At 41.2% G+C, this 15,979-nt stretch overlaps 1 protein-coding gene and 1 pseudogene across 3 annotated transcripts in view; one reads left to right on the plus strand and one right to left on the minus strand.

Annotated features, from left to right (window-relative positions):
* Corin (corin, serine peptidase) overlaps positions 1 to 15,979 on the minus strand; it is a 201,519-nt gene that overhangs the window by 102,139 nt on the left and 83,401 nt on the right. For all 3 annotated transcript variants that reach the window (XM_029477597.1, XM_021163653.2, XM_029477598.1), the window contains one exon: positions 15,460 to 15,644. In XM_029477597.1, the coding sequence (XP_029333457.1) occupies positions 15,460 to 15,644 (185 nt within the window). The remainder of the gene's footprint in view (positions 1 to 15,459; positions 15,645 to 15,979) is intronic.
* LOC110295167 lies at positions 4,086 to 4,351 on the plus strand (annotated as a pseudogene).

The following is a 15,979-nucleotide window of genomic DNA, read 5'->3' on the forward strand; positions in this document are numbered from 1 at the left end:
ATACACATACACATATCACATATACACAAATAAGCATTTTTCATAACTACAAGCAATAGTTTCCTTAACTGCAAGAACCTGGGGCAAGGAGGGGAAATACTAAATATCCTTCAACACGTGAATGAATAAATGAATTGAAATCCATCACACAGGGGAATCTTACTGAGTATTATAAAAGAGTAAATCATTGATACATGGGTAGCATGGTGGAATGCTGAAGTTACCATGCTAAGTTACAGAAGATAGCTTCAGGGTAGCCTAGGGTGTGAGTCTGTATTTATGGAACACAGCAGAGGAGCAAAAGCATGGGGCCTGGCTGGGTGATTCCCAGGGGTTGCAAGGAGTGCAGGGGTGACAGGGCAGAGATAGAAGATAGCTGGGAGTGTCTTGAGAGAACTGTTTTATAACTACCTGATTGTTAGTGGTTAGAAAAATATATGGAGGGGCTGGCGAGATGGCTCAGCAGGTAAGAGAACTGACTGCTCTTCCGAAGGTCCTGAGTTCAAATCCCAGCAACCACAAGGAGGCTCACAACCACCCATAATGAGATCTGACACCCTCTTCTAGGGCGTCTGAAGTCAGCTACAGTGTACTTACATATAATAATAAATAAGTCTTTGGGCCAGAGCAAGCAAGGACTGAGCGATCAAGGTTGACCAGAGAGAGCAGAGGTCCTAAAAATTCAATTCCCAACAACCACATGAAATCTCACACCACCTGTACAGCTACAGTGTACTCACATACATTAATAATAATAATGATGATGATGATAATGAAAAATATATGGAATGTTGAAACCTATGGAACAGTTCACAAAATGGTGTATCATATTATATGCAAATTTAAAAATAAAAACTTAGGTTAACCCATCACTGCCAATGCACATTGTTGATCAATAAGCTTGCCATGTACACCTGAGTGCAGGTATCTGTGGGGGAGGGGAATGTACACATTGTATTGATATCTGTGTATGGATGGGGAGGGGAATGTACACATGGTATTGATATCTGTGTATGGATGAGCGCACGTGAGTGCAGGCGACTGTGGAGGCCAGGGGTGTTAGATGTCTTGGAGGTGGAGCTACAGATAGTTTGAGCTGCCAAGAATGGGTGCTGGAAACCGAACTCAGGTCCTATGGAAGAGCAGTGGTCATCTAATCCTTTGAGCCACCCCTCCAAACCCACAAACCTGGTCTTTAAAAACAAAAACCCATCAAAGAAGACAAATATCCAAATATTAACTCCCAATTCATCTCACATTAATTATGAATATTTTCATATACTTAAATCAAAATTACTGTGATAGGTTAATAAAAGAAACTATTGATACTTAGTTCTCATAAGATAGAGAACTATTTTAAAGGCAGTAATTTATATTTTTCTACATGGTGTTCTTTCAGAGATTATTAATTCTACTAGATATTGAGTCCAAATGAAATTCTATAGGAGTGAAGAAATAGAAATGAATTCAGACAAAAAAGCAAGAGATCACTGTAGTCCAGATCCAAGGACTGCTTGATCTTAGTGAACTTGTCCTACACACACACACACACACACACACACACACACACACACACACAGAGGAACCTGTCCTCCCCAGACACACAGACAGGAACCTGTCCTCCTATGTGAAAGGGAAGACAGGAACAGTGCTTCTGCCTGGGATACGGTATGTCAGATAGGACTAAGAGAGTTAACTATCAGATGGGATGTGAAGCTAGATTAAAAATTGAAATTGATGATGGTCTGAATCACTTAGGATATAAATAGCAACACCCTTACTGAAGAGTTCTAATTGGACCGTCTATCAAAATAGGTTTAGAATTGCACCATGTTTATGTCGAGAGTTTTTGCTGTCATTGAATGCTCTCGCATTTTATTGGAACCTGAATCATAAATAAAATTTCTGATCTGGAGAAAAACACTGAGCCAGGAGAAGATAGATGTCCTTGGGATCCAGACACTGAGTACAACGGTAAGGAACACTGGGGCCAACCTATGGTCCTGACTCCCTGATGTCGGTCAGCCTCTTGTCCAGAGTGTGGCAAACGGGCATGAGTGAGGAGAGCTATTCTCCAGTTTCATTTCAGAAAGCTCTGTACTACTTGAAGCAAAGCAATACTTGGCAGCGAGTAGAAACCTAATTTACTCGAACAATCTATACACAAGAGTGACCGAGCCCAGAGGGAACAGGCGGGCCCAGGCTCAACAGGAAAGAGGTTTTATTGGCCATGCTTTTCCAGCCTGGGTATGTGCACAGCAAAGACAGAATGAGACTGTGGTTCTCACAGACCCATCATGGTCCAATGTGTGCAGGTTCACTGCTCCATGGATCCGAAAGCTGTCAGAGACGAGATGGTTTCAGAAAATAAGTTTCAATGCAGAGCAAGATCAAATTCTAATCCCAGAAAAGTTCATTTAGACGTTTCTCTCTTTTGCCTCTGCTGTTTGTTTGTCTTGGTTTAGTTTGGCTTGGTTTGGTTTTCTAGTGACAGGACATTCTATGTAAATAAAGCTGGCTTTAAACTACTCCATGAGACCCCCAAGTGCTGGGGTTTTAAGCATGCATGGCTGGCTTGGAAGTTCTTCAGAAGAACTGACCCACGGATAAAATAACAAGAGTCGATTTTACTTGCGTAGTATTCTCCCCATCTTCCCTTCACCTAGAATACCCTATGTTACAGCCTTACAGACAGGTGCTGGCAGGTACTGAGAAATATATGTGTATATATATGTATATATACACTCATACGAAGACATATGCACTAGTATGGGCAAATGAAGCAGACTAGCTGGAGCCCAGAGTGCAAAAATTAAAGTCTCAAGTAAGAAGACAGGGAAGTGACAGGATCTGAGGAGGAAGAACAGGGCATCTGCAGAGCAGGGCCACAGAAGACTGTCCAAACTGAGCTCTACGTGACTGTCACTTCTCAGATTGTGTCACACAGCAGTCTAATGGAGGACTCTTGGGTTTGTCTCCTCTGGTGGTCTTAATGCTGAATGAAATATGTAGAGTTTAGAATTTTTTCCAGGAGGGGAAGATGAAGGTTCCAGGGATCCTCTTTTGCTGCTGTATGGAGATTCTAAGCAGATCAGGCTGGCCTTGAACTCTTTCCATGGTCTCCCGAGTGCCTGGGTTATAAGGTAAAGGTGAGGCAGAGAAGCAATACAGGTAACAGTGGTCTTGTTCTTTTAAACATGGATCAATTCTTGCAAAGACTTTTTCAAGCTGGCTGAAGCGGGTGTATGCTTACAATCGGTCAAGGCCAGCCTGATCTACATTCTGAATCTTACCTGAACGCCAGGAGACAAGAAGGCAGCGAGGGAGCCAATAAAGGACAAGAAGGGAAGCTCAGAATGGACCAGGATGAAGTGGCTCAGGCAATGGCTCTGGAGATACTGATCAATTACTGGTTGATTCACACATGTATTTCTATAGGACAAAATCCCATAAACTTTGCCCAAGTTAGTGTGAAGTTAAGCTTTGCTAAAGTTCGTGTGGGGAAAACAAGGAGATTCAAGAAGAACCCAAGTTAGGGTCAGGAATGATGAGACTAAAGTTATTATTTACTAAGATGGGGAAATCAGGGATGAGGGAAGAGAAAAGGGCAGTCAGGCTGGCTAGTACATATCTTACAAGACTTGGAATTCAAATGGGAAGAAAATGAAGGGAACATTTTTAAGCCTGTGTGTCTCTGGGTCTGTGAGTGTGTGTGTGTACCTGTGTTAGAAAGAGAATGTGTATATGTATATATGTGTGAGAGAGAAAGTGTATATGTATTGTTCATGTACACATGTGCATGCCTAGGAAAGCATATATAAAGGTAGGAGAAGGCAGAATGGAGACGCTCTGGGAAGTGGACACATCTCCCATGGAGTAAAAGGGCCAGGACTCCGGCGATTGTGGAGAGGAGAAAGCATCAACAGAATGAAAACTGCGAGGAGACAGCTAGCTCTGTGGCGCCCAGTACCAACTGCTAGCTGCCAGGACTGGTGTCTCTGGTCTCCTGCATTGAAATCCTGAAGAAGAAAGCCCAGGAACTGATTGATAATATCAGTGAATGGAGACAGAAGGATCATGTACTTATGACCAAGTTCAGAGACAGCCTGAAGATGAAGGCGTGGGCTCTGACAGAGGAGTTGGGGAAGATGTACCAGATGTACAGCCTCCACAGCAAAATATCATTCAGGAAAGACTACAAGAATTTACCCAGAAAATGGCAAAAATCAGCCATCTAGAAATGGAGCTCAAACAAGGCTGCCAAACTGTAGAAACTGTGTACAAGGACCTATGCGTCCAGTCTGAGGCTCCCACTTGCAAAGAACAGAATTATAAGGATGATGAATGCTGATTTCTGCTAAGAGGCTTCCATCTTAACTCCTTCTCACCAACAGGAGTCACAGAGGCCACTGTTTGAGCCATGCCGATATTGTTTTTATAGCTCTGTAACCCAAATCAAAAGTCACCAATGATCTTTGTGCTAATTACCAAAGTGTGACAAGGTTAGACTCTGCCTTAGCAAATTCTTCCAACCCACATCTACAGTTGACTAAATGTTTTTTACTTCAAAAAAGGGGGAAAACATATATATGCACATAAGTCTAGAATTTGGAATCAAAATGTAGTAGAGACCCACCTTTGAACTTGGGTACCTTTGGAATTTGAGCAGCATTTAAAGCCATGAGCCTGAACTCAGTAATGAGAAGGGAACGGGTCTAAGGACTAAGCCTGCTTCCCACTGTTGAGAGTTGAGAGAAATGAAGAGAAAACAACAGAGGAGAGAGAAAGTAAGCAAAGGGAAAGAGGGAGACTTCTCTTAGAGTCAAGAGCAGAGTTCACGACTGAGAAGAATGTAACTCAAGAGTAAAGGAATGGACTGTGGTGTGGAGGCTTAGAAACAATTACAGGGAAACTCTTTTTGGAAGTAAAGATGGAGGGTGTGCATCTAAACTTAGGAAAATTGGATAGAGTAGGCTTTCGTTGTCAGTACTCATGCATCTGTAAGCATGTATGAGAATTCCCAGGATCAACATAAAAGCCTTGAGAAAAGAAGGCTGAAAAATGCAATCCTGTGGAATACAGATAATTATGGTATCAGTAGAGGCAAAGGAAGGAGTCTAGCATGTAGCCAAGAGGGCTGGGAAGTGGATCACATCAGAATCCAGATGTGATTCTAGAATCTAACAGTAGACAGAGTGCTACAGCCAGAGAAGCATCGGGGACAGAGGCCTCCCACACAAGATGAAGTAGCACTTCCTACTTCCTTTCTCAGGGTCTCCTGTCTCTACTGAGAAGTAACCCTTCAGGGCTGTTTCACAGACTGTAGGAAAGAAGTGCCCAGCTTACACCCAGACTAGTGGACTGTGTACTATTTAATACTTTTCCATTTAAAATAGCGCCAGCTGCCTGGTGCAATAACTAGTGTAATTATTTACTTCTTTTCTGTCCTGTTTTGCAGTCCTGGGTCTCATTTGCAGTCCCAGGTCTCATGTGTAGTAGTCAAAGACTCTATCACCAAGCCACATCCAAGTCCAGTAAGCTACCCCTGTGACCATGTCTCTTTCTCCGAGTAACATCTATCCCACATCACCCTGTTCTAACCTATGTCTTCCTCCGATATGCCATTGAAACCAACGTCTTGTATAAGGTCTGAGTCTATGCTTAAATATTTATCTCTTCACTGGCCTGGGAAGTCATGGGAAAGAGGCATGCTTTCATTCCTCTCCCAACCGTAAAAAAGTTCATGGCACAAAGAGTGTGTCTACCGAACTGAAACGTTTGTATACGCGAAATGCATCGTGGCTTCCAAAGTCATCTGAAATACGTCACCTAGGGTGGTAAAGTGGTTCTACTGTCCAAGTCTGATTATTTGTGTCATGAAGTTGGAGGTAAAGATGTTTGAATGGACTTGACATTCTCCAAGTCCCAACAGTTAGGAAGCAAAATCATGTAAGCTCACATGTAAGTCACTGATGCTAAGTCAAGGCTCTTCCAAGAGGTAGTATCTCTGTATAGAAAGAATGGTTAGGTAATTTAAAACTTTAAGTAATTTAAAGTTATAAACGTAGGAAAATCTGAGGTTCTGGGGAAAAAAACATCATTTTATCTAAAGCTGGCCATTGTAATGAAAAGCGCCTGGTCAGCTTTTAATAGTTTCCCGGCGCTGCCTACAATCACTGTCAAAACAATGATTCTAAGAATCTCAAAGAAAGCGTATGGCATAATCTCTCTGAAATGAACCTGCGATTCAATAGAAATTGAGAGTGGGTGTTTTGCTGAGGTCCAGCAACTACAATTAGGGAGTCCGATAGGATGGAGTGGTTGCTATCAGCAACGAGAGCTGGACAAAGCAAACATGACACTAGGAAAAAGAGGAGGGAGGTGGAAGAACAAACAGCCGAAGCTCTTTCATGGCAGGGGATCTCTTTAGACTCACAGAAACACCACTTAAAACTGCTTTCCATTTATGATTACAACCAAGGTAAAGTAGAGGATTAGTTGGAACACTCGGCATGATTGATGGGCCTTGACCCTTAGCCCCACTGAGTTCTCACAACCCGGCTATGGAAACACGCACAAATGTTTATTTTTAAAGCTCTCAAGAACAGTTCCCACAGCATTATCACTCCAGCGCGTTATTTACTTTGCAGGGCCCGGCAACAGAGAGGATAAGACGACCGTGAGCCATGTATGAGAACAAATTGTCCCAGGAATTATGACTGATTTAAGGGCAGCTAACTGGAGATGAATCGACTTCCCAGAACCGTGTATTAAGAAAGGCAGTTTTTACAGGTTGTAGGCTTTGGCTCACTGTAGTCTGGAGAGACATTTAAGAGTTTTTGTAAGAACGGGGCTGTAGTGGAGGGTAGCATTCAAGGATTACTAATTGACTCCCAAGATGGTGGGACGTGCTTTTTGGGGGAAGCTGGAACAGGACGGTTGGGGGTGCAGGGGCTGGGATTTAAAATAACCCCAGGATGATCTCTCTCACCCTCAGTTTCTTAATTTATAAAATGAAGATGAAAATACCTCGGGGACTTACTTGAGGCGAAAGGAGCTGACAGCTGTGAAAGCGCTCTGGTAAAAAAGACCGAGGCTCCAAACATAAAGGGAAAATACTGTTTCCATGGACCGGTTATTTCACAAGTGAGTCGGCTTTTCCTCGTGTTCATGTCTGAGACTAAGCAGGAACCTAATGTGAGCCTGAGTTCACAGTGTCTGTTGCCTGCACAAGCATACGTGTTTCTTCCCTCTTTGTCAAGAAGAACCCCTTTCCAGCAAAATCATCCTTCCTCATCCATGCAATCAGCTCCATGTTACTCTCCTGTCATTTATCCTACATCTCTGTAGTTTCTGCATGGCAGCATTTACATGTGTCATTGGTGTTCCTCTCTTTCTTTTCACATGTATTATAGTCCATGTTCAATATCTATCAAAAGTCATGAACTATGATCTGGTGGAGGTGGTGGTGGAGATGGTGGTGGTGGAGGTGGTGGTGGAGATGGTGGTGGTGGAGATGGCAGTGATGGAGGTGGTTGTTGTGGTGGTGATGGTGTTGGTTATTGTTGTTGTTGATGATGTTGTGGTGGTGGTGGAGGTGATGGTGGTAATGGAGGTTGTAGTAGAGGTGGTGGTGGCAGAGGTAGTGGGGGGAGTGGTAGTGCAGATGGTGGTGGTGATGGTGGTGGTGGTGGTGGAGGCGGTAGTGGTAGTCATGATGATGATTGTGATTGTGAGGATGATGGAATTGAGGAAGAACTGTTTAAAACTTAAACATCTGTCGGGGTTTCTTAAACTCAGCATCACTGAAATTTTGAACCACACAACATTCTACAATAGGGACAGTACTTTGTTTATTGAGGGATGTTTATCAGAATGTCAGGTCTCAGTAACGGATGCAATTAGTGATACAACTTCATTTCTACTCAGGTGTAACAACTAAAATGTTGGAAAATCACCTACAGTTAAGTGCAGCATTGCTGGGCTGGAGAGATGGCTCAGCAGTTAGGAGAACTGGCTGCTCTTCCTAGAGGACCTGGGTTCCATTCTTAGCACCCACCTGGGAGCTCACAACTGTCTGTAACTCCAGTTCCTGGGGTCTGGCACCCTCACACAGACATGCTTGCAGGCAGAACAGCAATGCACATAAAATGAAAGTAAATTAATAATTTTTAATAGAAGCACATTGCGTAGGTATAAATTGCTACTATGCTCACTGATTGTATTTATCAGAGACCCTAGGGTCTGTATTCTGAATACAACAGGCATTTAGTTTACTCAATGAAAAAAAAACATGAAAGAAAGACTGCACTGTGAGATCTGCAAAGTGGTCTTATATGATTTACTCTATAATAAATGCTTTTGTACTTGATATACAATATATTACTACCACATAAGCCCTTTTAAGTAGGTATATAGGTGTGCTAGAGATCATATTCTTATAGATACATGAAGATCGTTAGGTATCAGTGGCTTCTCCTAGAGCATAAGAATTATAAATATATGTGAGATGAGCCTATTGTTCCATCAAGAATGAGGTAAAAGATATTTTTAAATCTAGAAGTGTATTTTATCGAAAAATGACATTTCAGGAAAACATTTAGAAAAAAAGTTACATAAAAAAATAACTGCAACTAAAAACCTACAAAGATTCTGGGACTCTGATTACTTAAGAAAATACTACTCTAGTGAACACATGGCTCTAATTATAACTGTTTCACCATTTTGCCCAAAGTCATCAATCTTTTCATAGATTAGAAGTGGTACAACACTTCCTGATGGCGTTGAACTGATATTCCCAGTGACATCTCAGGGTGACTTAATGAAGAACGGATACTGGTGTGTGGGTGTGTATGATTTTGACTTTCAAAAACCTGCTACTCTTGACCAATAGTATGGATTCTGGTTATTAGAACACCCAAGGAGTCTGACTTGGAGACTCTCCATATGTATTCTTGAATCCATGTCAATTATGATATTTTCAAAAAGACCACTAATAAACACACTTAAATCTTTTTACCCAATCGGCCACGAACAAATGTAGAGGAAACAAGGAAGTCTTGGGGACCCTTCTAAATCTACTTCCTCATCTTTCCATCAGAGAAAGAGAGAGAGAGAGAGAGAGAGAGAGAGAGAGAGAGAGAGAGAGAGAGAGAGAGAGAGGGTAGGAGTCTGGGATCAGGAATTAACAGGGGATCTCTACTAAAACAATGTGTCCATTCAATGAAATGGGATAGACTTCTATTTCTGGCCACAGCAGCTCCATTGAAAACAAACAGAAAAGGTGGGTAACATTTGAGAAACTTCTGTTTGAAAGCAGCTGAGAGCTGAGGAGATCATTAGGTCATGAGCAGCCAAAATCGCAGACAGGAGTGGCTGCAGAGCAGAGGTCTGTCTTCTGATGGGAGGCCATGATGCTGGAGGAGACCATGGAGGAGTACACGGGAGGGTTTGAAGAGTAGAGAGAGAAAAGAGAGATGGAGTTTAAAATACCATCTCAAGAATGAACAAGAAAAAAAAATCCACATTCGGCACATACTTCTCCCTCTTAGAATACTCCAGGGCTCACCATACTGCTACTGCTACAATTGAGAATCTGGATATGGGGGCCACAGAGTCCCAGAAGATGTCTGAGTTTCCCAACCCTATAGGAATAAAGTGGTTGATAATGGGTGGCTGGGTAGCAAGAAGGGGGCCTGTTAGCTGATAGCTGGGAGGAAGGCTCATTATGGAATTTACCACAAACATAAGTAGAAGTTATAGCAACAATGTTGTGCTGAGAACAAAAGTAACTGAACTCCGGCCTGTCCCAAGACTTGAGAAATACAGCAACTTCCCGAGTCTCCAGCTAAGATTCCCCCAGGAGAAATTCACCTCAGAGCAGACACAAACCAGAATTAGATGGTGCCTATAAAAAAACAATCATCCCAGCTTGCCATTAAATTAAGTGACCTGCTTCCACTCTTTGTTCCTCTCCTTTAAGAAATGTCTCGTGGGCTGGAGAGATGGTTCAGCGGTTAAGAGCACTGAATGCTCTTCTAGAGGTCCTGAGTTCAATTCCCAGCAACCACATGGTGGCTCACAACCATCTGTAATGTGCATCCGATGCCCTCTTCTGTTGTGTCTGAAGAGAGCAATGGTGAATACATAAAATAAATAAATCTTTTTTAAAAAATGAAATGTCTTGTCTCCCTTACCTTTCAAGACAATCAGGCTATTGCCTTATCTACAAAATATTGCCGAGGACGGACCTACTCAAGGGTATGCTCTTACCAGGAAGGGCCCCATCTGACTGAGGTGAAGGTTGGAAAACTTGAGTATTTTGGCTGACCATGGGCTGATGGCCACACCCAGTAGCACACTTCCTCCAACAAGGCTATACCTCTGTCAAGTAGTACCATTCCCTAATGACCAAATATTCAAGTATAAGAGCCTATAGGGACCATTCTTACTTAAAGTGTCACAGTGGGTGTATGCACTTGTGAGTTCTCATGGCTGTGGATGCCTGCAGTTGATGTGAGGAATCATCATTACTCTTCCATCTTGGAAAATGAAGCAGGGTCTCTCAATCAAACACAGAGCTTGATTGCAGAGTAAATCTCCTTAGCCAGCTTGCTCTGTGTATCCAGTCTTGGCCTTCTCTGGATGGAATAAAAGGCAGTCTCCACTCTCACTGGATTTACTTGGGTTCTGGGTCCTCACGCTTCACTATTGAATGGCAAGAGCTTAACCCCTGAACTGTCTCTTCAACCCTGAAGAGCTTTTAGTAAGTATCAAGACATTGGAAAAAGACAGTTTAAAGTTAAAGGTCACCCTAACAGAAAAACAGTCCGGGTTGATGTGATTGCCCACTTGGCCAAAGCTAGAGTTATCTGGAAAGAGGAACTTTGGTTGAGAAAACACCTCCATCACATTGGCTTATAGACAAGACTGTGCACATCTTGATTGATAATTGAGGTGGGAGGGCCAAGCTCATCATGGCAAGTGTCCTGTTGTATAAGAAAGCAGGTTGAAGAAGCAATGGGGAGATAGTCAGTAAACAGCATTCTTCCATGGTCACTGCTTCAACTCCTGCCTCTAGATTCCTCCCTGAGTTCCTGCCCTGACTTCCCTCATGATGAACTACAGCCTGCCAACTGAAATAAAGCCATTCCTATTGAGTTGTATTTGGTCATGGTATTTATTTATCAGAAGCAACAGAGACCAAATGAAGATGAAAACCAAACAGCCTCACTAAGAGTTTTAAAAGAAGCCTTTATATTGTAGCAAGGGACCCCATAAAGCTAAGGTCTGAGTACAAGAACTAAGAGTATCCTGTTCCAGAGAAAAACAAGCACATAAGCAAAACAGGTTTGGGTTGGTTGGTTGGTTGGTTGATTCGTTGGCTGGTTTTTTGTTTGTTTGTTTGTTTGTTTGTTTGTTTGGCTGGTTGGTTGATTGGTTCATTGGTTGGTCATTTGGTTATTTGTTTGTTTGGTTAGCTGGTTGGTTGGTAATGTATTTGGTTGGTCGGTAATGTGTTTGGTTGGTTGGTTGGTTGGTGTTGACCAGGAAGTTCCTAGCTGAGGAGAGGGGAATGGTGATAGAGAATGCTGAGAACTGAGAGACAAATATTTGAAAAAATCCTCCCACTTTTGAGCTCTTGAAAAATTAAATCCAAAAATTAGAAAGGAGGAAATAACACAAATATAAGTATAAATAAAGGAAGTATAAAACCATCATACAATAGAAAAATGTCATAAGACAGAAAAAGATTTGTTAGAGAGGTCAAATACAATCAGTAAGTCTCTAGTAAGCCTTACCAAAAAAAAAAAAGTATCACCATTGTCTAGATGAAAATGGAGTTATTACCATTTAGCCTAATAGGAAGAAAATAACAGATCATCTTAACAGAAATAAAAGATTTTGTAAAATACAAAGGTCATTTATGATAAAATGTTGTAATACATAGAACAAGTATGTTGTTTATATATATTTAGGAACATACAACACACATATATAGTTGTGCTTTATATGTGATACTGTGATATATATCACTAGAGAGCTGGAGAGAAGAAAGAGAAAGGGGGAAATACTGTAATGATATTTTGATTTTAAGACTTTAGAATAAAAATGATGGCACTAACCTAGAGCCACCTGGGTAAAAGAAAAGGAACTGTCCGGATAAGGCTGGTCTGCAACCTTGTCTGTGATATACATTCTTAATTTTACGTTGATTTAGGAGGGACCATCCCACCATGGGCAGTGCTATAGAGAAAAGTAACCTGGCAAGCCTGAGGGAACAAACTAGTAAACAGCATCTTCCATGGCCTTTATCCCAGCTCCCTCAGTGGTGGACTGTGTTTTAGTCAGCATGCTCTAGAGTCACAGAATTTATGGAATGATCTCGATAGATAGATAGATAGATAGATAGATAGATAGATAGATAGATAATATTATATAGGATATATAATCATACTGCGAACCCTGAGAATGTACTAATTACTATTAAAAAAAGTTTTAAGTTGTAGTGTGCCTCAGCCATAGTAATTATGGTACCATACAAGAATGTATGTATGTATGTATGTATGTATGTATGTATGTATGTATGTAAAAGGAATTTATTGGAATGACTTATAGCCTGAAGTCCAGCTAATTCAACAATGGCTAGCTGTGAATCCAAGAATCTAGTAGTTACTCAGTCTTACAAAGCTGGATGTCTCAGCTGGTCTTCTATATAAGTTGAATCCTAAAGAAGTAGGCACCTATAAATGTTCTAGCAAAGTGCAGAAAAGCAGACAAAACAAAAAACACTTCCTTCTTCCACTGTCATCAAATACACTTTGCAGCAGATGGTATAACCCAGATTAAGGTGTCCAACAAGATCTGGATTAAAGGCATGTATCATCGTGCCTTAAGATCCAGATCAAAAGCCTGTGCCTTCCAGCCTTAAAATCTGTCTCAAAGGCATGTTACCTTTCTGCCTCAATATCTGGATCATAGGTGTGCCCTCCATTTCTGGATTGTAGTTCATTCCAGATATCGTTGACCATTGTGAATAGCTATCACAAGCTGTGATTTGAAAGTGTGAGCCAAATAAAGCCTCCCTTCCCCCCAAAACAAAACTGAAAATAGAAGTTCCCAAATCTGACTAAGAATGTCCACTGTCTCCTTCCATACACAGTAAGACCCTATTGTTGAACCACATACTTGAGCCATAGGACATGCAAATACCAAGCTGGTACTCATCTGGAATCTTTGTTCTTTAATGCTTATGATTAATAGTGATGAAAGGTGCTTTATGTGCTACAAGAAAAGCAAAGGAACTATCAGTCTTACCCAGCTGTGAACCCTGTGAGCTATTAATGACTGGCCTGGAAAGCCATGCCCACCAGAGCAATAGTGGCATGGATGTCATGGGAGCAACCAGCAACTTTATGATAAAGTTAAAGCCTCTTTGACCATATGAAATTTATTCCTGGCACTATGCCAGGGCCGCAGGCCCTGGGGAGACCTTACTACTATTAGTCTCTAAATGGTATAGTATTAAATTGACTCCTGATAACTTATTGTCATCATAGACGAGTGCATCTTCCAACTCATCAGAGACGCTTCTTTTTTGCAGTCAATGGAGATTAACAGAGAGACTCACAATTGGTGAAGGGGCAGACAAAAGGAGACTGCTGAGATTTCAATATTAAATAGAACATTTATGTCATACCCCTCTCCAAAGATTATGGAATAAGGACTAGGAAGACAGCGAGAGCCACAGGCAGTGGATAACTACAAGGAAACCACATTTTCTGGACATGGCAGGGAAGCTGCACTTAGAAACTCACAGTGATTGTGATAGTGTGCACAAGATCCATGCAGGATTAAGCCAGACTAAATTTCATCATGGAGTAGGGAGCTAGGCATGAAGTCTCACCCCTATCTGAGGAGCTATTGGTAATTCAGAGCTACTGGGAGACGTAGCGTCCATTTTCTTTAAGAGTCTAGCACCTTGTAGGTTGACTACATTCCAGTGGATGGATATACACACAAGAGTATGGGCAGGAAAAATCATACTCAGTAGATCATTTTAAAATTAAGACACAAAGTTGTAAGGACAGGGAAACAAGTGGATCTAAAAAGAATTGGAAGGAGAGTAAATATAATCAAATTATATCATATAAAATTTTCAAATAATTAATAAAAATAATAAAACAAGATAGAGAAAACTCTCTTTCTGTTCCATGTACAGAGAAAAGACGCATGCGTGTAGGGAATGGAGAAATTCAGTCAGAGACCTTTGCAAGACACAATAAAATACATCTGTACAGGTCAGCTTAGCATCATCATAAAATCTCCAAATGCCTGAGATAAACAGTTTAAAGAGAGGAGAGATTTGGTTTGCCTCAGAGTTTCAGAGGTTTTGGTCCATGATTACCCACATCACTTTAGGACTGTTTGGAGGTAAAACATCATAGCCAAGGCATATGATAGATAAGGCTTTGTGGTGGCTGAGAAGCATAGAGAAACAGAAAGAAGGGGTCAGTGTCCCAATTCCCAGTTAGGAGGTTAGACCCCAGTGACCTAATTTCATTCTCCTGTGCGCCACCTCTTCATGGTTTCAGAAACTCTCAAGAGTTGCTACAGGCCAATAGAGAAGCCTTTAGAAAACCAGACTTGGAGCAACAGTTCAGATCAAAACAATGATGAGGTATATCCATGTTGCATATGAAACTGTAAATTAATGATACCACTGGAAAATAGACAAATATGTGTACAACAGAAATGACAATGAAACAGTTATACATTTAAAAATATATATATGATCAAATTCCTCAGGGGACAATAACTCGAAATCACAGGGAGGTGCTTTAATTCTCTCACCAGAATTATAATAATAAAGGCTGAAAATGCCAACATCAAGAGGGTAGAGGAAGAAAATGACCTTTCACACCTAGACACTGGGAGTAGAAGTCCATACCACTAGTCTAGAGAACTATTTTGCAGAACAAGTCTATAACTGTGTTCAACCAAAGACATGTACAAATACAGTAACAGCCTTGTTCTTCATAATAGCTGACATTACACATAATTCAATGTCCGTCAATAACAGATATATCGTTGTATAATTGAATGTTAGAGCACTTCATGCAATGTGAAGAAATGGAACCTGCAATGAACACAATGCCTTGCTCAAGCATAATGTTAAGCAAATGCAAGAAGATACAAAAATGTTACACATTATATAATTATATTTACAGGAAGTTCAGTAACAAGAAAAGCTACCTAAGGTGATAGAGTTCTTTGCAAAGGTGAGATGATTAGGGGGATTATTGCAGTCATTTCTATATTATTCATATCCTGCTTCTTAATCTAGAGTTTCTTTGATTTTTAAAGCATAGTAGACTATATACATACCTATTTATATAGCTATCCCCAAGTGGGTGGTATCACGGAATACAAACTTTAAAGGGGGACACAGACGCTTACATTGCTTTCCATGCTCCTGCTGCAGTGAGAAGCAGCTCTTTCTGACACTGCTGTTAGTCTCAGTGTGGTCTCTAAACTGAGAGCATCTGAGGGAATCCGGCCAGGAGGAGTTCACCATTCCCAGGACAGATTCGCATCCTTCTTTTGCAGCCTCACAGAAAGATCTACAGGGTAGAAGACCATGCCTAAATACAAACAAAAAGATGGGGGTGGAATATTAGTGTCAATATAGAACAGTTCTCAAGACAATATTAAAGCTAACCCCCAGCAAGTTAACATAGGCTATTAACTTGTATTTCCTATGTACTGTCCACAACTTAAACTTCTGTATTTGGTCCTACAATAGTTTCAGACACCCAATTATAAGAATTCTGAAGATAATGAGCTAGTTTCACGATGGCTCATGTAGTCATTGCCTGTAGAACAGTCTATCCCAAATGATTGTTCTTAAGCTTCCTGTATTAAAGTATACAGGTTGACAAAAATGGAGGGAGGGAGGGAGGGAGGGAGGGAGAGAGAG

The sequence above is a fragment of the Mus caroli genome, chromosome 5 (assembly GCF_900094665.2).
Source record: "Mus caroli chromosome 5, CAROLI_EIJ_v1.1, whole genome shotgun sequence".
Taxonomy (NCBI): Eukaryota; Metazoa; Chordata; class Mammalia; order Rodentia; family Muridae; genus Mus; species Mus caroli.